This window comes from Ictalurus punctatus, chromosome 16 (genome assembly GCF_001660625.3).
Source record: "Ictalurus punctatus breed USDA103 chromosome 16, Coco_2.0, whole genome shotgun sequence".
NCBI classification, from domain to species: Eukaryota; Metazoa; Chordata; class Actinopteri; order Siluriformes; family Ictaluridae; genus Ictalurus; species Ictalurus punctatus.
Window position 1 is genome coordinate 23,185,505 of NC_030431.2, and position 21,908 is coordinate 23,207,412.

The following is a 21,908-nucleotide window of genomic DNA, read 5'->3' on the forward strand; positions in this document are numbered from 1 at the left end:
CATCCTGAGCTCGGGATCGAACCGGGGACCTTGCAGCTTGGAGGTAGGGCACAGAATTTACCATCCTAAAGTATCTTTTGTCTTTAGAGATGGAGGACACACTGCTGATTCAGCAGAAGCCAAAAACAAGTGAATCATTTCGGTGGATTTCCTCTTCCTCCTCTAAAAGTGAGATGGGCGATAAATAGAATCTATTGTGATTAAACTGATTAAACAGAAGCAGCAGCTGCACGGCTTCCTTTGTGGTGTAATAAGGTCCTACAACGGCAACCACCCCCCCCCCCTCCCTCCCCCATCTAAAATGTCTTTATATCAATATACAACAACACTTTATATTTGATGTCCATATTCCTTCATTCATGATGTACAGCAGTAGTTTTGTCACATTTTGTTTTGAGCATTATTTCTGATAGTAAAATATTACATTACTATTAGTACGCTAAGACCGTGATGTATTAATAATGACTGCTTGCTGCATGCACATAAAAGTTAGCAGCAAGTGTGTGTGTGTGACATCCGCTGAAGGATGCAGTGAAATGCTGGGAAAGGAAAGAGAGAGAGCGAGAGAGAGAGAGAGAGAGAGAGAGAAGCACCAGCACCGTTCAGATGCAAATCTTGACATGGAGCCTAAAGCGTGCGAGAGGACCAGGTGTCCGGGGGAGGACGATCCACACAGAACACTCTTTCACCTCTCCCATCCCTCGTTCGATCTCTTTTTTTTCCTTCCTGATTCCGTAACGACGCAGAGACTCTGCATGCGTCGGCTCCGAGCGATATAGAGAAGAGGAAAATATAGAAAACAGCACATGCTGAGGATGTGAAAATTCGAAACAAACTTTATAGCACTTTAGATCCCATCCTTTTCCCTGCAGTGTGTGGTCATCATCCTCTAGCCTTCATTACTTGTATACACTCATACACCACTCAAATAATATCTAATATATTCATCTATGTACACTACCAGTCAAAAGTTTAGACACACTCATTCTTTATTTTAAACCCCCCACACACACACATTTCATCATCATCATCATAATAATAATAATAAAAGTCATCAAAACTCCGTAACACAAATGGATCTATGGGAATTATGCTGTGATAAAATATCCAAAATAAATCAAAATAATGTAATATTTTATCATCTTCAAAGTCGACCCCCTTTTCGCCTAGAATTTCCAGAAATGTATTCTTGGCGTTTTCTCACCCGATTTCTTGAGGAATGTCCCTGAGATGATTTTTAAACCGTATTAGAGTTCCCACCGACGCTGGACTCTTATCGACTGCTTTTCATAATATTTCGCTCCGAGTCGTCCGTTTAGAAAAAAAAAAAAAAAAAAAAAAAAAAGATTTATTTTTGTAAATAAAATGTTAGCGTTCTAATGAAAGACATGAATACGTCGGCGCGATGATATTTTTGTCTACGACGCCCATTTCACACGTTTAATCACACACCTTCAGATCAAAAGGCTTTTTTCATCATGAGAAACGACTCAGTCGAGTGTCCACAAACTTTTGACCAGCCGTGTACAGGAAAGACGGGGGTGCCAATACATATGCAAGGCAACTGACTGATTACAGTGAGTAACTGTACACCTGAGAGATAGATAGATAGATAGAAGTGTAGCTACAAGCTGTGTGGACATGATGGCAAGTAGTAATACACCTCAGGTGTGCAGTGTGCCAGTTCTTCCCTGCGTGTACTGAGCTCAACAGTTTCATCACACAGTTTGTCTCTAAACGGAGGTCAGACACAAGAAGACAGAAAGCCTGTAGCATTATAAACATCTCTTCATTAATCAGAAATTCAAACTCAATCTAAATATAGATCCATATGAAGACAGACAAGCTGCATTTCTCTTCCCAATGTATAAATCTATAAATGTCCAAATATGGTCATGTTCCTGTATATACAATAAGCAAAATAGATTCATCAAGAAAATATGTTCTGTTTGTCCATAAATGGTCAGAGAAATGCAAAAACTGAGATCAAAGTGCAAAACACCTCTCTCCAACACTACACACACAGATCTACAGAGAATATCATTACATGACACCATACATAAACATTTTTTTTTAAACATACAGATATATATATATATATACACACACACACACACACGCGCACACACTTTCTACTCATTATCAGCATGTTCACGGATTATCAGAGTTTTGTGAAAGTCTCCCAGGAGTGTCTCAATCCACTTTCACTTAAAAGAAAGATTTCCCAAGTGCGCACTCTTCCCAAGCGCCCAGAATGACGTTTCCCATTAAAACAAAGCCTAGTAACATCTTTACATTTAAACTGACTGTAATTTCTCCATAATAACGCTATTCTCGCATCTGATAACTAATAAGGAAAGCTTTAAACAGGAAGTGCTTTAGGGGAAGGAGGTGACGTGTTCACGTGAGAATTCTCTCCGAGGCGAATATTTATAATCATGATGCATTTTGGCTAAACGCATTTCCGTTGTTCGTACAATCTGAATCTTAGGACTAGGCATGTGCCGATAATCAGTTATATGAACTATACGACAGCGCTTGAACTCTTAAACCTGATTGGTCAGAAGGGGTTGATTAGTATGGTTTTTTTTTCTTTTCCCTAGAGCAGCAGTTCTGATAGAAACGATAGCTATAAGGTTTGCATAAATGCACAACTTGGTATGAATGCATTATCGTTTCCGTAGTTACGACTGATTTAGAGGGACTCGCTTCACATGTGTAAACGTGTGGAATTGTTGACATGGTGATGTTTATTCAGAATTATCGGAAAGACTTTGTAACGTTCAGAGGTGAAGCTGTAACTTGAAGAGGACTTTGAGATTCTCAATAACAAGCCGTCTTTGTTTTTGTCTTTTTAAACAAATCTTAATTTAAGGGAGGGGGGGGGGGGGGGGGCGTTTAAACGCCATTAAACACAACTGTAAATTGAATTATTATTATTTTTTATTATTACTGTGTGGTGTTCTTTAATAAATTAAAATGTAGTTGTTGGCAAATCCGTGTGTGGTATAAGAGGAATAAAACACTTCATGTGGTTACAGGAAAAACACTCAGGGTGGTGTGATCAACTTCAGGTTGAGTAATTTCCCTAAAACAGCACATCCTGAAGTGTTTTATTCCTTAGATATTTAGCATGTGTAATATTGTTTAGTTTTTTTCCTTTCTGGAAAATCATTGTTACCCTTTGCGTTTTGTTTAGATAAACAAATTTATGGGGATATGAAAATGAATATCGGCACACGCCTATTCAGAACTCGGGTCGGATGCGTCAGAAAAGCGTCATGACGGCGTGAACCGAGACCCTGGGGTATGAATAGACAGGATATTTGTGTTTATATCCATATCTACCGAGTGTCATTATCGTATCAAACACCTTGTACTGCAAATTAAGGGCAGAACAGTCACCGCATTATTGTCGAGTAGACCTGTGTGAGTGTGTGTGATTTAAATGAATCACGCTTTTACACTTGTGGAGCAGACTCATGCTGTGGACTGACGGGGTGTTGGTTAAAATGGAAGCGCGTGTGTTTTGTGAGGATAAGAAATGCATTTGAAAGAAAATAAATGCTTCTTGGTGTAAATATCCCCCAAGTGAAATATCTCCGTTATCTAAAAATCAAAAGTTACATCTGACTGGCCTACTTATAAGTTTGGCACATCTATAAACTTCCTCAATGACTACAGCCCCTCACTTGTCTCATTCACAACCAGTCTTTGCGTGACTAAATCTCTTTGTTCTCTTTTTTTATACGACAGACCCGATACTAATCCAATTCATAATCTGTAATTAGCATAATTCTATTGTAAATCAGACTGACTGTAAATGACAGATCAGCCATGTTGGGTCCTGTCACAGAAAACATTAGCCTCTATGAGTTTTGAATAAGGTCAAACCGTATACTGTGTGTATCCGAGGCCCTACTTCAAGTCGGAGGTCACGACAAAGTAAGACATGTTGCACCCCCTAGTGCTCAAACCCATGAACTGCATGCCCGAAGGCTTTCATGCGGGTTTAACCAAAAATCCCACGCAGATTATTATCATGTGCCTTAGTTTATGTTTCCTCATCTCTGCAACATTAAAAACAACCATAATGGATAAAAAGTACGACATGTCGTTGTTTCATAAAAATGTTGTTAATGGTGGCAAACTTCCGTGGTCTAAGAGGAATCGATCACTCCAGGACATGGTGCTATAGGGAAAATAATAAACAATGATGCGTTATAACCTCAAGGTCGATTATTTTCCAAAAACAGCATGTCTCGTAGTGATTTATTCCTTACGCGATCCCTCAGTCGAAGCCAGGAGTTTGGTCCGCTGTGTTATGGGAGGGACAAAATAAGAAAAACAACTTCCCAAGGCTCCTCCCAGATGGAATGATTTTTAAACAGTCTGTGATAATGGCGCTGTAAATCTTACAGTATAAAAACCGACGCAACTCTAATGCAGATACAGCGAATTTAAGCACTTGTGTTTGCTTCTTATCAAGGCTCAAGCACTTCCCAATTTCCATTGGCCATGCTGGTACATTAGCATCATTTTGCTCATCAGACGACAAAACTGAGCTGCTAAAATGCACCTGATGATGAAAATTTCAGCCCTTTTAGGTTGCCATCACATAGTGATGTTTCCGAGTCGGTGTGTGTCTAAATGCACCACATTTTCCAGACTATAAGTCCTTTTTGTCTGCTTACAAAATTTAAAAAATAATAATATTTTGTATGTGTGTGTGTTACAGTTGCTCTAAGCCCTATTTAAAATGATATTATTTTAGGTCTAGAAACACTTTCTAAAATTACAAACTGCCCCTTTGTCCAGAATGTTTGCCTCTAAAATGCTGGTGTAGTTGAGTTAGTTTTTCATTAGTGTTGCTGTATTTGAGCGTTATTAAGTGGCTTTTGTGTGTCTGATTACAGTCGCTATGTCAGTGCTGTCTGTAGCTAGCATAATGTTTTGCATTTTCATTATTATCTAAGCAGTAAACGAATGGCAGTGTACATTCCCCACTGCTGAAATCTCACAACTGCTAAATAAAAACACTATTCCACTTCCTTATAATCTGGAAAACTCGGTCTGGAAAGTAACGTGGCTTTCATGCATTCTTGGTCCTTAACAATTTAAAAAAAAATAAAAAAAAAACCTTTTAAAAAACAACTTACAATACATACAAATTTCTTCATGAAGCACATGGATGTGATGTAAAGGAAAACTAAACCACAGCATTGCATTCTGGGAACTGCAGTCCTGATACAGAAACCTGAGAGTGGGCCGTTTGGGCCTGAAGTCTTCAGACACAGGTCAGGACGACCACCGTGTGGCACTCTACAGGTACGTGTCATGCTCTGAACTGCTCAGGCTCTGATTGGATGCCTGAAGACTTGTGTCCTTTAGGAGTGCCTGTGATTGGCTGGGTAAAGCCTGATGGTCCTGGAGTGCCTGTGATTGGCTGGGTAAAGCCTGATGGTCCTGCAGTGCCTGATCCCGATTGGCTGTGTCGAGCGAAGAGTCTTTCTTGCTCTTCTTTTTATCCACCTTGCTTTTCTTTTTCTCCTCCTTCTTTCTCTCGTCGTCTTCGGAGCTGGTGATGATCTGTGCCGGCTGCACGACGATGGTGGGTTTCTGCTGCAGGTCCTGTCGGCTGGGAGGCTCAGCGGCCATGATGGCACGAGCGCCGTGCATTCTGGGAGGAGATTTGCAGTGCAGCTCTCCGCGTGTTTCCTTCCAGCGTCGGAGTTGGGCGAGATGCTCCTTCTCGACGTCCCGCTCAGACACCGGCAATTCCAGAATCTGGAGGAAAAATCAAGGGACAATATAGGCCCGTGTTAGTGAAGGGGGTGTGGCCTCTATATCTGTCAGAAAAGGGGGTGTGGCCTCTATATCTGTCAGTTTGTTGTGCTTGTCAGTGTTAGTGAAAGGGGTGTGGCCTTTATATCTCAGTTACAGTGAAGGTGTGGCCTCTGTATCTGACAGTTTCAGTGAAGGAGGTGTGGCCTTTGTGCTTGTCAGTGTCAGTGAAGGGGGTGTGGCCTCTATGTCAGTTTCAATGAAGGAGTGCGTGGCCTTTGTGCTTGTCAGTGTTAGTGTAAGGGGTGTGGCCTTTATATCTCAGTTTCAGTGAAGGCGTGGCCTCTATATCTGGCAGTTTCAGTGAAGGTGGTATGGCCTTTGTGCTTGTCAGTTTCAGTGAGGGAGACATGATTATATTATGCATGTTGAATATGGTGGAACAGACTTACAACAAAGGAACTAGAGACAACACTAATATGCTCAGAACCTCAGGGCAGAAAATGCAGCAAAAAAACATTTACGTCTAATTACGATCAGATTTATTATTTTTTTTGCTTCAAGAGTCTTGAGGACTGCCTCTGGATTTATATGAACATAAAAATACATGTCTAAATCTACATCCAGATTTCCGTAAAAACCGCTTTAAGGCAATGTCTACTGTTAAAAGCGCTACACAAATGAATGCACCCAAGATGCATTGAAATCTTTTCACTTAAATCACTTCAGTACATTAGAGTCATAGATATAAGTATTATACTAGTGTGAAGACGTCCATCTCTCCAACAGCTGAAACCCAAAAGCAGAGCAAAACTGCATTATTCAATGCCTCAGACATCTTTTGCATAGATCAACTGGAAACAAAGAACACCACAGGAGGTTGGTTTTGTGGTTTATGACCGGATTTTAATAAAACATACGATACAGCAATCAGAGTTCATTTTGGCCAAAAGACAACACATGATCCAATGCAGAAACAAGACCAACGAAACAACTAGTTGGAAACAACTTTTTGACTGACAGCATATCAAAGTTCGCATCAGACCTGCAGTGACACACACTGCCCACTAGATGGACCGGTGGGGTTACTTGTTCCCTGTCTTGATGCCATGACAGAGAGATCATGACCTACATGCCTGCATGCGAGATGAAACCGTAAAGGCTCGGAAGCGCAAGAGGATCCTCTTTTTTTTTTTTTTTTTAGAAAATAATGCAAGAGTGGGTTTCAAATGTACTGTGTGAAAGAGTGTGTGGGTGTGTGTGCGATGTACCTCTTTAACGAGGAAGCCCTCCTGCATGTAGCATGGCTCTACGGCTCGAAGTCTCTCCATCGTTTCGTACTGACCCTGACACGCCTTTAGCTTCTCTTGAGATCCCAGCATGCACTTGAGAAGCACCAGGCCCACACGGAAAATGACTTTGACTCCTAAACGCCACACAAACGAACACAGACACACAAAATATTTGTTATCTACTTATCCACTTGCATCAGCTGGAGTTGAGTCTGGTGATAAATCAGCATGTAAAGTCAGTTAACCATTCAGTTAGTCTAAAAGCAGCGCTTGTTGAGAATTCCGGCTGCGCGGAAATCGGTCATTTATTAACTGCGTGAAAACACTTTCACGTAGTATGAAGTTTCGAACAGAAACACTCTACGGCCAATACGGAAAATATACCGCAGATACCGAGCTGTTAAGTGCGTGTGAAGGAAACCAACCCTCGCAGAAGAACATGTCCCAGATGCGCAGCACTGACGCCCACGGCAGCGTGCGGGAGAACGCGCACATGAACCACTCGGTCATGTAGAGCACCGGATCGATCTTGTGCTTCTTCAGGTGCCGATGAGCCACGGGAGAGACGCGCTTCAGTAAAGAGAACAGGATCTCACCGTCCAGCTGGATCGCCTCCTACACACACACACACACACACGTGCGCACTTTCTTACACATGCAGGAATTAAACTGTAATTCATAGGGGAGGGGATGAATGCAGATGTCTACACTAGCTAGAGCAGTAGTAGTAGTAGTTGGAAAGTGTAATAGCACCATGTAAGCACGCAGACAGAAGACACTTGGCTCACCATCATGGTGTTTTGGTCAGTTGTAAATGTTTTTACTATACCCTGCATTGAGGTTTTTCATGTCATATTACAGTTTACCCATCACGTGCGATTATATGTATAATTAAAATACATCAGTATGGTAATCCCATGACATGAGAGCTACTAAAGCAGGTGAGAATGAAGTCTAGCACGTGCTTGTTTATTCAGGGTGTTTGACGGGTCTCTTTGAGACGTGCTCGTTATGACCAGTCGGTTATGCTGAGTCAGAACGCTGGTAATGAACAGCTCAAATCTGCTGATCCGTGCATAAGGAGTTTGAACCTTACGCCACGAGATTACGCAACAATTTCACCTTTTGTGCTTGTGTGTGTGTGTGTGTGTGTGTGTGTGTGTGTGTGCGCGCGCGTGATGTCTCACCAGGCCTGCACTGTAGTAACCAGGCAGATATTTCTCGCAGATCTGCACCAGACTCCAAAATGCATCCTAAAATACAAACAAACAAAAACACAAACAGTTGCTCAGAGCTACACTACAGGTCAAAAGTTTGTGGACACCGAAATGTTCCTCATGATGTTTACAAACCTTTTGATCTGAAGGTGCGGGATTAAATGTTTGAAATCGGTGTCGTAGACAAAAATATAATCGTGCCGACATATTCATTTCTTTCATTAGAAAACTAAAATTTTATTTACAGGAAAAATTGTTTTTTTTTGTTTTGTTTTTTAAACGGACGACTCGGAGCGAAATTTTCCGAAAAGCAGCCGATAAGAGTCCAGCATAGGTGGGAAAAATAAAAAATAAAAAATAAATCACAAGGAGGAAATACAATCTTATGAACTTTAATAAGTCAGATTTGGTTTTATTTGTTATACCCACACTGTTATAACAACTACTGCTGGATACATTGATCTTGAGTTCACATTGCTAGGAGTCAAAATTATACTCATGGGATCAGAAATCCTAAATAGCAACAAATGAAGAGGGTCAGCTGTAATCTGTTAACTTATTTACATGTAGAGTGTGCGTGTGTGTGTGTGTGTGTGTGTGTGTGTGTGTGTGTGTGTGTGTATACTAACCTCAGCGGGCATATGCATGAGCAGTACAGCAGCGATGGGAGCTTGAGCCTGGCAGTAACCTTCCTCCGGCCGGTAAAGTGTGTAAGCCTTCAACACTCGGAACAGATCCTGTTGCCTGCACATGCGCACGCATACACACACACACACACACACACACACACACACACACACACTCTAAGGGTTGGTTCTGACCCGTGGCCTCCTCGTGTAGAGAATAAACACACAACATACACACAAACCACATATACACTAACATAAGCAACATGTATACGAACAAACACACACACACACACACACACACACACATTCATTAAGGGTTGGTTCTGACCCGTGGCCTCCTCGTGCAGCGAACATCTCGTGAAAGGGAAACTGACGATGGAGATCCTTCTCGATTACATCCACCCATTTTGGCTCTCCATATTCACTGTCCAATTCCTAACACACACACACACACACACACATACACACACACACACACACACACAATGAGCTAAAAGATGTATTTTTCTATGGTCACTGAAACACTATGCGCTGATATATAATGATGATGAATTCTGAATCAGTTTATCTTGTGCTACCGAGTAAAACGCCTCCATGCAGGTTGGAGAACTTCAGGAGATGTTTAAGAGATTTAGATTTAGTGTGTGATCACTCCTTACCTGGAACCTGCCTACATTCTGCTCCCGTTTCACCTTTCCTCCCGACAGATAGAGCCAGGCACGACCTCTCAAAGATGGTGGAATGCCCTTCTGACACCGCACCTTTACCTACAGACAGACAGGCAGGCAGACAGACAGGGTCAGGTTTTTAATCATTATACACATCATGCTCTAGAATCTTAGCAACATCTTCTAGAGTATAAATCTTGAAATATCGAAAACGTGACACTCATATTTCCACTGCGTTTGTTGTAGACGTTTGGCGTATTTTCTTTTATATTTTCAACGTTGTGGGAAACACAGCTGTCAACTGACTTCTTATTTAATTAGTCCCAAAATAATACAGCTTGTGTATCTTTAAACATGTACGAAATTGCTTATAATATAAAACCGTGACAATTGTTTGTCTATATGTTTATATTATAAACCATGAACATTGTTATGACACAAAAATATAATAACCAGTACATTCCGGTTTAGCACTAGTGATAATGCAATAATACTAGTTAATCATTATGCTTCATGGAGCTGAATCAGAGATGTGTGTGTGTGTGTGTAAAAAGTTAAATGCTTTTTAAAAATATTAAATACTCGTTAAAGTGTGTAAAATATTGGAAATATTTGCATGATACACAACTTACAATATAATAATAAAATGAGTGAAAAATGTTTAAAAAAAAAAAAGTCTGGGTGGGCGTGGCCTAATATTCAAATGTGCATGCTTGATTGACAGCCCTGTCTGTAAATTAGATAGAACTTGAACCACAAACAATCACGAACGGCGCTCTACTGTCGCGACATGTGAGCTCACCTTCTTGTGTTTCTTGCTCATCCACTTATCCCAGCTGTTCAGCATCTCCAGCCACTTAGCCTCTCTCTGTCTCAACACCTCAGGAGGGATGTCCTCGGCTCTGTGGGGGACATAATAAACCCATCAATCCTCTCTTTTATATACACACACACACACACACACATTTTCACAATACAACATTTACATCACATTGTTTCATTCTTTTTAACAGAATTCAGGAACAGTTCAGTAAATCAGCCACCTCTTTCCACTTTTTAAGACTAAAGGCTGTTTCATACACTGCGTGCACATGCGGAAGCAGCTTCCATCGGAATGCCGTCGTTCAAATAAGTCGCACGCGTACTCCAAGTACATCTTCAGGACATTCACTGGATGGCACATCAGAGCCAAAACGTCCCGGTCCATCAGCTCGAGATGTCATAAGCAAACTCCGCGATGAACAGCAATGTCAAACATACTCACAAACTCTGTCTTATTAAAGCGCACCTATTATGGATTTGAAACGTGCCTAATTTTGTTTGAGGTCTCATACAATAGATTCACATGCAACCGAGGTCAAAGAACACTTTAACGTGCTCATCATTTAAACTGCAGCATTACATTTTACCCCCTAGTGTCAAAAACGACTCATTTAGACTCGTTCTAAAGGATTCGTTCTAAACTCCTCCTTTCAGATAGCATACTCTGCTCTGATTGGTCAGATGTCCCAGTCTGTCATGATCGGTCTACCGCTGTCAGCGAGCAGCCGATGAAGACCAGAGGCGGAGCTTTTTGTTACAAACCTACGTAGGTGTGTACAGGAAGTGAGTCTGGAATCACTAACGACTCGTTTCAGCCGTTCAGAATCGGTTCCTTCTTTTGGGAGTCAGTAAGTCCGTTTGTCGTGCGCTTTGCTTTTTGAAACTTTGCACACGTTTTACATTCACAAACAGCTCTATGACACACTACATGAAAGGTAATATCTGACAAACCATAACAGGTGCGCTTTAGAACTTCCCGCCATCATCGTGAATGTCGTCATGACCTGCGCCTCAAATCTAGAACATAAATAAAAATGATGTACTAATCTAGAAAATCTTGAAGACTCAGCAGGTTTGAAGGTGATGAGAGGTTTTTAAAATTCCAACGCTAACCGTAATAGGTAAACCCGGTTAGTGTGAATGCTCAATAACGGTCTGGAATAGCATAGCCAAGTGCTGATGCTCATTAAGGCGAGAATAGTGTGTGAGACACACACACACACACACACACACACACACACACACACACACACACACACACATACACACAGAGAGAGACAGAGCAACAAAATTTACCACAATATTGCTATTTTATAGTCATATCACCAGGCTGTACTAAAGGAAGGCAGTATTTCTGGCACAGTTTGTATTGTTGAGATAAAAATCTGTCCCAATGAAAAGGCACAGATTTAAAAGAGCATTGCACGTGTTGTCCTTTTCAAATCCCACAATACTGTTCACTCCCTGAAAGTCTGGGTGGGGGAAAAAAAAAACAAACAACTTGCACGCCACCTGTAAAATGTATAATAATGCGTCATTTATCCATCTGAACACTACAACCATCCATTTTACGCATCGTGATTAAAACTTTCAGCGGTCAGGACATGAACATTTTAATCTCTGCTTGTTCCCACTGTCAGGTCAGGGGAGGTCATGTTTCTCAGAAACGCGCTAACCCCCTGGGCCAAGTGTGTGTTCGTGTGTGTGAGAAAGACATTGAGATATCCCAGAGCTTCTCGTGCTGAAAAGCATTCTTTATTAAACACACCCTGAGTGTGGAGCTGTGTGTAATCACATCAGGAGCTGGGTGAGTGGGAGAGCAGGGAAAGAACTGCTGCATCATCATCACCATGGGACAGAAAGTAAAAACTCAGCCCTCAGCAGGGGTGTGTATTAAACCACAACTCCACGTCTCCATACGATCAACAATCAGATATATTAACATATAATAGATCAACAGACTGTAGAGATGTTTACCTCCGTCTAATCATGTTTACCTCCTTCACACCGCGTCGTCCTGTTCTCATCATCATTCACCTGCACTACTGCCGTTCCTTATCTTCTTCACGTATTCCTATTGTCTATGCACACGTCTATTTTTAGATTTGAATCTCTTTTTATTTAATACATGCAGCACAGCTTCACGAGGAGCTGCACACTGAAACTCGGGGTACTTGCATAATGACAGTAAAGCTATTCGTATTACGCTTCGGCGATGAAGAGACACGGGAAGTTCAGTCTCGGGCACAAGGAGAGAACTAATCGCTGCGCATAAAGATAAAATAAACAAGCACATTGGACAATTTATATTTGTGTATATATGTCATTTATTTTAGATCATATTAAATGCGTTAAAAATGTCAAAAGACTGGTACGACAATCTGTTTTACTAAAAGAAATACCTACAAGATAGGATGTAGAGTTGTTGTTCTTTTTTTTATTTACAGAAGATTAATGCATACAAAACCTAATCACAAAAATAAATATGGGGGGGAAAAATGGATGGATGGATAGATAGAACAGACAATATACAGGCTGATATACTGTACACACACACACACAGAGAGAGAGAGAGAGAGAGAGAGAGATGAAAAGAGAGTGTGAGAGAGGGAGGGAGGGAGAGAGAGAGATGGAAAGAGAGTGAGAAAGGGAGGGGGAGAGAGAGAGAAGGAATGAGAGAGGGAGAGAGACAGATGGAAAGAGAGAGTGAGAAAGGGAGGGAGAGAGATGGAAAGTGAGAGAGTGTGAGAAAGGGAGAAACAGACAGAGAGGGAGAGAGATGGAAAGTGAGAGAGTGAGAAAGGGAGGGAGAAAGAGATGGAAGTGTGTGAGAGGGAGAGAGAGAGAGAGAAAGAGATGGAGAGAGAGAGAGTGAGAAAGGGAGGGGGAGAGAGATGGAAAGAGAGCGTGAGAAAGGGAGGGGGAGAGATGGAAAAAGTGTGTGAGAGGGGGAGAGAGAGAGAGAGAGAGATAGAGAGAGAGAGAGAGTGAGAAAGGGAGGGGGAGAGATGGAAAAAGAGTGTGTGTGAGAGAGAGGGAGAGAAAGAGAGAGAGAGAGAGAGAGAGAGAGAGAGAGAGAGAGAGAGAGAGAGAGAGAGAGGCAAAAACAGACAGATTGATCAACTATTTAATATAAAAGACAGCCAGATAAATCAGCAGATAGCTGGACAGATATAACACCAGCTACACACACACACACACACACACACACACACACACACACACACACACACACACACACACACAGAGAGAGAGAGAGAGAGAGAGAGAGAGAGAGAGAGAGGCAGAGAGAGATAACACCAGCTAGACAGACACTGCAGGTAAGATCCTGAGTACAGGACAGGTGAAGGGCGTTGCTCAGTCCTACACAGGTCTGTAAACGTGGATTAGAAGGGCTGGATTATAAACCTATCAGATTACAGGAGAACGCAGATGTACAGTCACATGAAAGCGAAACGACACACAGGCCAAAGGTTTCTTATTATTGTTGTGGTTTGTAAAAAAACGCAGGCCGCTTACAACTAGAGAGACGTGTCACTACAGCCCCCCTCCCCACAAAACCACAGGAAATACAAACTCAGGGCAAACAGGAAGCCCTGAGCTGTGAAAAAAAAAACCTTTCCCCTTGTTCTCCTTCCTCCTCAGTACACGTCCTGGAGCTCGGCACAGAACTTAACGCATTAAAGCGCCGGCTGAGGGAAGAGAAGCTCGCACCGCACAGATGAGCGGCTTGCAGCAGCTCACATCCGATTACTTCTACAGCTACAGAAGGAAAAGAGGATGACCGGGCAGCATGAGGAGGACAGAGAAGAAAAACGGGATGAGAATGAAAGGAGGAGGAGAAATGAGGAGCGAGAGAAAAAAAGACAAGTCGCCAAAGGAAAACATGAAAGAGAAAAAAAAAGGGAAGGGAGGAATGAAGAGAAGATGAAGAAGTATTTAAAAAATACTTACATAAGAAAAAAAGTTATAGTATGGAAGAAAGAAAAAAATAAAAAGAGAGACAAAGAAACACTGAATTCTCAATAAACAGCAGTGTAGAAATATATCACCTCGAAAACCATAATAATAATAATAATAATAATAATAATAAACATATTACTTCAAAATACTTCGTATTTATTTGTTTCAAATCATCCTGCTTGAAATGCAAATTGTTTTATTTCAGTGTCCACAAGTTTAAAAAAAATTATTCATGAATTTAGTTTTTATTTTATTTTATTTAACAATTCAATCTTTAGATATTCAGATTTTAGATAATCGATAATCATATTCGTGATTGTCCGCGCCTTAAAAAATAAATAAATAAATCAGTACAAAACCCTCTCTTTCTGGATGAACAACACATCAAACTAACTAGGAAGTGCATGTGGAGTCCCACAAGGGTGTATTTATAAGAATAAGAAAAAGTATACACCCCTCAAGCCTTAGCAGACAAATCCCAGCAATGACATTCCGCTATAATCTACAGACATGTGACTAAAACTCGTGAGAGTCCTCATGAGCCGGTCCTCGTGATCTACGACCAGTGATGGGTAACCGAGTTACTGCACACCTGAGCTTTGTCCCTTCTCCCCCCATAAAAGATTTTAACACCGAATCAGATCAGGCTCTGTATCGACGCGCTGTTTCCATAATTATCAAAAGACTCGGTTTAAAAGAAAAAGAAAAAAAACAAAACTCAAAACATTCTGCTTTCTGTCTCACAGGATCCGCCTGCACTTAAACTGGACGTCCCGAGAGCTGCAGCTGGAACGTTTGGAGATTCGGCCTCGAAACCTCAGTGGACGTTTTTACGTTACATATTACATACACGATGTGGCCAAAAGTATGTGGACACCTGACGATCACACCCATATGTGGTTCTTGCCCAAAACGTTGCTACAAAGTCAGAAGCACACAATTGGATAAAATGTGTTTGTATGTTGTAGCGTTACAGTTTCCCTTCACTGGAACTAACCGGCCCCAAATCTGTTCCAGCATGACAGTGCGTCTGTGCACAAAGCCAGCTCCGTGAAGACCAGGTTTGAGAAGGTTGATTAACGATGGAGAACTCGAGTGTCCTGCACAGAGCCCTGACCTCAACCCCACTGAACACCTTTAGGATGAACTAGAACACTGCACCCCATTCCTCCTCGTCCAACATCACTGCCTGACCTCACTAACGCTCCTGTATCTGAATGATCACGAATCCCCACAGGCACGCCCCCAAATCTAGTGGAAAGCTTTCAGAGAAGACTGGAGGTTATTATAACAGCAAAGGAGGAATAAATCTGGAATGGGATGTTCAAAAAGCACAATTGTGACTGGTCCTGTGTCCACAAACGTTTGGATATATAGTTAAAATTAAAAAATTAAAACAATTCCTCAGTCTGAAGAACAGGTCTCTCCACCATGTTTTTCAGCACTGATGGTGTTTTTATGCTGCGTTTTTGGACCAGAAGCACAAACCCACCTCATACCCAAGAGCCGTCTTTCCAAACCGAACATTCAGTATGTTCGCATGGACAACGATAATCCGATATTAATCTGATTAAGACGATACTCTGATTATGATTTATGATTACAGTAATCCGATTAAAGTCCTACTCGAAGTAAACACAAATGGAATTAAGACGTGTGGAGTATTCCTGTTTTAGTCGCATTATCGAAGTGCGTTACAGACATGTACACACCTTAATCACACTGTTAACGTCTGCGTCCCAAACCGCGTACTTACCTGCTATATAGTAGGCAAAATACATGCATCTCTATATACTCTACAGTAGGTAAGTACGCGGGTTGGGACGCAGCTCACGGCTTCAAGCAGTCGTCTATTTGGACGTACAGCACGACAAATAATTAACTGCACTTGAAGCTTTCGTAGCGTTAAAAATAAAACACCCGGAACTGTATACGGTACCGTAACCAAGACCAACTGTACGTCGATACGTGAAATTCTGGAGGGAACTCTATGTTCTATAACATGAACATGAAAGGAATAATCTAAAAGCGTCTCGTGTAAACACCTTCATCAGAATATTATCTTACTCAGAATAAGGTCAATAATTCGATTACGGTTGTCCATGTAAATGTAGTTAGGGATGATGGAGGTATTCCAGATCCACTCTCGTCGTGACGATACTGAGCATGTTGAACAGCACGATACATCCTAGAACACACCAGAAACTCGAGGATCGCTCGCTTGACCTCTCGTTTAAGCATCTCTTCATGAGAAAGAGATCACAAGTGTGGAATTGTGCAGGACACATAACAGACCATTCATAGTGAACACACTCGCCTTTTGAGCATTTAATTACCTCCAAATGTTCAACTGAATCGAGTCCTGTAAAGTTCAGGCCTCGCTGGTAACAACAAAGCTGCGCTGTTTGGAAACCCGCTTCAGTTCATGATACCCAACAGAAGATCGTCTCTGACGTCTGGTTTCAGTGAGGAGACGGGCGTCGTAATATAACGAGAGAAGGCTGAAGAATCAAGCACTAATCCGGTGCCGTCTGATCTCGTGAATCGGATCTAAACGTTAACAAAGTCTATTATAAATCCGCGTCCGGATTTTACTTTCGGCTCTAGCGGTGGAGCGGTGATGATGTTCCCCAAACTCTACACCAGGGGTGTCCAATCTTATCCGCAAAAGACCGGTGTGGGTGCAGGTTTTCATTCCAACCAATCAGGAGCCACACCTGATGCCACCCGTTTAATCAGTTGATCTTGACTTTCAGTAGACTCAGGTGTGGCTTCTTATCTTCCGGATAAGATCGGACACCTCTGCTCTATAAAAATAACACAAACGACATTCCGTCATCGTGCACGTTAGCACACAGATAGACCGTATGCCGGATATTAGCTGGTGATTCTGAACGAGTACCCGGATACAGGTTCTCAAAAGCACCCTTAAAACGATATCCAGTCACACAATCACGCAAAGAGAAAGTCAATAAACAAATAAGAAAACAAGACACTACGATGGTGTGGTACATAAGCTGGGGTTAAAATAAACAACAACAATAGCCTTATAATCGTTGGGGAACTTAACAACTAGCTCACAGGGTAAAAGGCGTACACATTTCCGTAAAAAAAAAAATTAAAAATTAATAATGCATCTGACTTTCAGTCCTCGAAGACTTTTTGTTATGAATTTTTCAAAGCAATAATACGTTTGATTTGTCACGTTTGCAAGTCTGATTCCTGATGATCCCCGAACCCTGATGATGATGGTTGGGAGGAGCATACTCTCTCTCCCCCCTGTCAATCACAGCAACACTAGCCAATAGTAGGCATCTGCAAGTTCATATATGTGCCAGAGGGTGGATAGCGCTCTCCTCAGAGCTTGTTACGCTGCCCCGTACGATACGAGGTAGAAACCGACTAAATGAGGCAGACAAATAACGTCTACAACATATTTGTGTATTAGAATACAATTCATATCAACAGACTTGTGTCTGACGCGCTCCATCAATGAAGCAGTACATGATGTAGGTCACATGACCTTCTTCCTGAACGTTATAGCGCACTACTTACAGTGTTGAAACATTTAGAGTATTTCACCATCTACGTAGTGCACTTGTATGAGGAATAAGGAAATATAACGTCGAGGCTTCTGAATAATAAACTTTGAGAGAGACGAATACTAACATTCTGACCTAAAATCTCATAAACCTGCACCCACATGACCACAGGGACGTTCATGGTCGTGGTCATGGCCGGGCAAATGGGTGAACAGGAAGGATATTCAGGGCACAAAGAAGCATCTCTGCTTTCATGTGCAATTCTGAAGAAGTCGTTGAGAAAGGTCTGAGAGGAACGACAGCACTGTTGTATGTTTTAGAAAAGCCGACAGTTCACCGTCACAGTTCACCGTCACAGTTCACCGTAGCGGTATTAGCACTCGTCGGCGTCTGTGCAACCTGTATCGAAAGCTTACATCGTTTTTCAAAAGTGTAAAAGTATGATGCAAACGCCACATTCGAGTCATTACCGTGCCATATGTAGAATCAGTGCATCTTTAGACACATGTAGTAACTGTTCTGTTTAGATGAAGTGATTGACAAAGACTGACAGATATACTGTAGATAGGACCATGTGTGCTGCGAACGTGACTAAGCTAACCACAGCTAACCACATCCACCAGAGTGTGAGCGAGCCTGGACAGGGCATCTGCGCCCGATTCCTCCAGTTTTCCGGCTCAGAGCAGGTGCAGCACCTGGTCACCTGTTTTAACAACGTGGACACACTTACAATGTTCAGATACAGATGATGACTTGAACCCTGACCGCGTCCTACAGGCACGTTTTCTCATCGATAGTGTACATATGTTCTCAAATCAGAAACTATTTCCCTAGTTTTATTCACATGGCAACCAGTTTTAGTATATACACTAACCAGCTTACTGAATTCTGATTACCTGTGTAACATTAGAAGTCATGGTTTATGGAGACATTTTGTTTATTTATCTGTCGGACATTCCTTAAACGTGAGTTAACGTAACTGTGCTGACTCTGTTAAGTGACCTTAGTAAAGGTCATTCAGGAACATTTATCAAGAGCAGGTTCTCAAACTTTTTGCAGATGGGGACTCCTCAAGTCTAATCTACATGCGAGCTAGATGGATGGACGGACAGTCTACAGTCTAATCTATAGGTGAGCTAGATAGATGGGTAGTCTACAGTCTAATCTATAGATGAGCAAGACAGATGGATAGTCTACAGTCTAATCTATAGTTGCATTAGGTAGATGGACAGTCTAATCTAAAGGTGCGCTAGATGGATGGATACATGTATGAATGTTTATCTACAGTCTAGTCTACAATCTAATCTACAGGTGAGCTAGATAGATGGATAGATGGATGGATGGATGAATGTATAGATGGATGGATGGATAATCTACAGTTGAGCTAGATAGATAGTCTACAGTCTAATGTATAGGTGAGTTTGATGGATGGATGAATGTTTATCTACAGTCTAGTCTACAAACTAATCTACAGGTGAGCTAGACGGATAGTCTACAGTCTAATCTACAGGTGACCTAGATGGAAGGATGGTCTACAGTTTAATCTACAGATGAGCTAGATGAATTGAGGGTAGATGGTCTACAGTCTAATCTACAGGTGAGCTAGATGGATGGATGGTCTACAGTCTAATCTACAGATGAGCTAGATGACTAGATGGATGGATCAATGAATGACTGTTTATCTACAGTCTAATCTACAGGCGACCTAGATGGATGGATTGATAGGTGGATGGTCTACAGTCTAATCTACAGGTAAGCTAGATGAATGGAGGGTGGATGGTCTACAGTCTAATCTACAGATAAGATAGATGGATGCCTTTCCTTCACAAACCCCTGGAAGTCCCCAGAACCCAGTTTGAGAACCAAGGCACTAGAGCATGTCAGCAAGGAAGCAAACTTTAAAGATAACTAATAAAAAATAAATGCCGACCTAACCACATCTGCTACAACATAGAACATATCTACTGTAACTTTTTTTTTTAATAGAAAATTGAATGAACACTGTTTAGTAATTAAATTAAACGTCAGATACATGCTTTGACCCAGAAAAGGGGGGTACAAACTTTTGCACTACACCAGTAACTCACTGTGAACATCTCCTCTATAGTGGTGTAATTCCTAACAGCAAAGTAAATCAGGGTTGTTGTTTTTGTTTTTTTAAATCAGGACAGATTAAATAATAAACTACTGAATTACTCACAGGTCCTCGGTGCTCTGCTGAGATCCGCCGATGAAGCCGTATTTATCCGCTTGTGTCTCGGGGAAGCCGTTCGGCTCCAACTCGGAGCCCGGAGAGTCGCCTTCCTGTCCGTCCAAACTCTCTGTCGTGCCCCGCAGACTTTTCCCATCTTTAGCCTCCAATCCGTTTCCTTGAATGTGAATTTTAGCCATTTTCATCCAGCTTCTCGGAGCAGGACTAACACTAGCGTCTCGCTGATCAGCTTCACCAAGCGGCTGAAGCTCCGCCGACTGGCCCCACTTCTTCTTCCTTATGGATGCTTAGTTTTAGTTTAGCTTAGCTTAGCCGACTAGCGTTAGGGGATTGCAGTGTTTTCACCCCCCTCCCTTTATTTATTTATTTATTTATTTATTATGGCATGTCTTTCAAATGTGGACAACATCAGTTTAACCTCATTAAAATGTAACGCATCAGAATAAATATTGTGTTAAAAAACATACTGCACACAAACAATTCATTAATTAACTATTTGGCTAAGCGAGCTAGCAAACAAGTCTTATTGGCGCACGCGGGCAATATTTTAATCATAGAACATTCCAGTTAATTGCTAGGCAACCTGATTTTTTTTTTTTTTTTTTTTTAAATTTACAGTTAGCATATCTAGACTTATTTAAAGCACTTAAGCTACCGGACTACCCTTTGTGTCAGCTAGCCATGCTTAAAAACTCTGCTAAAAGATATAAAAGTATTCTGTCTTTCTGAGGTAGCATTAAAGTTAGATAAACTGAACTTTTCGTAATGTTAACGCATATACTTTAAACCGAATATCGCCAGTGCATCCATTATGAGCTCCCAAATGTTATCCTATGCTAAGCTAACGTCAAGCACAGCTTGGAAGACGGGTTGCCAGATTTTCATGTGAACACCCGTTGTAAAAATTCAAGCTTTTCCAATATTAACAACCCGTTAGTAGGTGTTAAATAATTTAGCAAACTATATAAAGAACGTTTTTCATTTTTATTTAAAATATACAATAAGTAACCAGTGATCTAAATAAGACTTGAAGCATGCATGAAGCAGAGCTAGTGTTACAACCCCGTAGGATTATTTTCCTTTTACAGCTCAACCCTAACTGTTTTATTCCTCTTATACCACATCCAGTGATCACAACTTTTACTGATTAAAAATGGCTGAAAAAGTAATAGATTTAAAAAAAGAAAAAAAAGAGAAATTCTCTCTATCATTTAGTTTTGTGGAACATCCACGAAACAAGTTATAGCAGATGCAAAGACTCAATATTTACACCAGTCTTGGAGTATAGCTATACGACAAATAAAAACACAGCTAGTCATGTTACAATAAACCTGAAAACACAAAGTCCTCTGTCCTGAAGACTATACTGCTAATACTGCCTCTGTACAGTACATACAGTACGTATTGCTGCTATACTACAACATAGTTGTGTTATTTTGTACACAATATGTTGTTCTGTTCCGTATATTTATTGTCCTGCACTCGTTTCACCCTGTTGTGTATTTGCACTTTATGTAGTTTTGCGTACTGTTCTGTGTTGTTCTCCGTAGTCCTGGAGAAATGACATTTTGTTCCAATGTACAAAAGCTTTAAAGGGGAATGACAATAAAAACCCAGCTGACAAGAATTGACTTGACTGTACCGGTAAACTGTTGCAAAGTACTGACACAGGAGACTCCTTCCATGAATGTTAAATAAACATTTCCTAAAAGAAAATGTCACCATATCATCAATTAGACATTTTTCTTTATTAAATAACACTTAGAAATAATTTTAAAA

The 21,908-nt window shown here is 41.2% G+C and overlaps 1 protein-coding gene across 1 annotated transcript; it reads right to left on the reverse strand.

The window, feature by feature from the left end:
• Positions 1-1,770: 1,770 nt before the first annotated feature.
• Positions 1,771-20,992, reverse strand: tbc1d10ab (TBC1 domain family, member 10Ab). Its single transcript, XM_053686975.1, has 9 exons — positions 20,118-20,992; positions 10,393-10,492; positions 9,582-9,689; positions 9,251-9,357; positions 8,923-9,037; positions 8,264-8,329; positions 7,502-7,691; positions 7,056-7,210; positions 1,771-5,787 (listed from the first exon to the last, which is right to left on the reverse strand). Exons 1-9 carry the CDS (start codon positions 20,312-20,314, stop codon positions 5,323-5,325), a joined length of 1,503 nt encoding a protein of 500 aa, XP_053542950.1. The 5' UTR covers positions 20,315-20,992; the 3' UTR covers positions 1,771-5,322.
• Between the last annotated feature and the right edge of the window lie 916 nt (positions 20,993-21,908).

Bases quoted from the DNA above. Each gene is read 5' to 3' on its own strand.
- tbc1d10ab (XM_053686975.1), bottom strand. From the start codon at position 20,314: ATGAAAATGGCTAAAATTCACATTCAAGGAAACGGATTGGAGGCTAAA. The intron at 9,690-10,392 runs GTGAGCTCACAT...GTCTGTCTGTAG, and splicing joins TGAGCAAGAAACACAAGAAG to GTAAAGGTGCGGTGTCAGAA. The intron at 7,211-7,501 runs GTTGGTTTCCTT...TGTGGCGTTTAG, and splicing joins GGACATGTTCTTCTGCGAGG to GAGTCAAAGTCATTTTCCGT.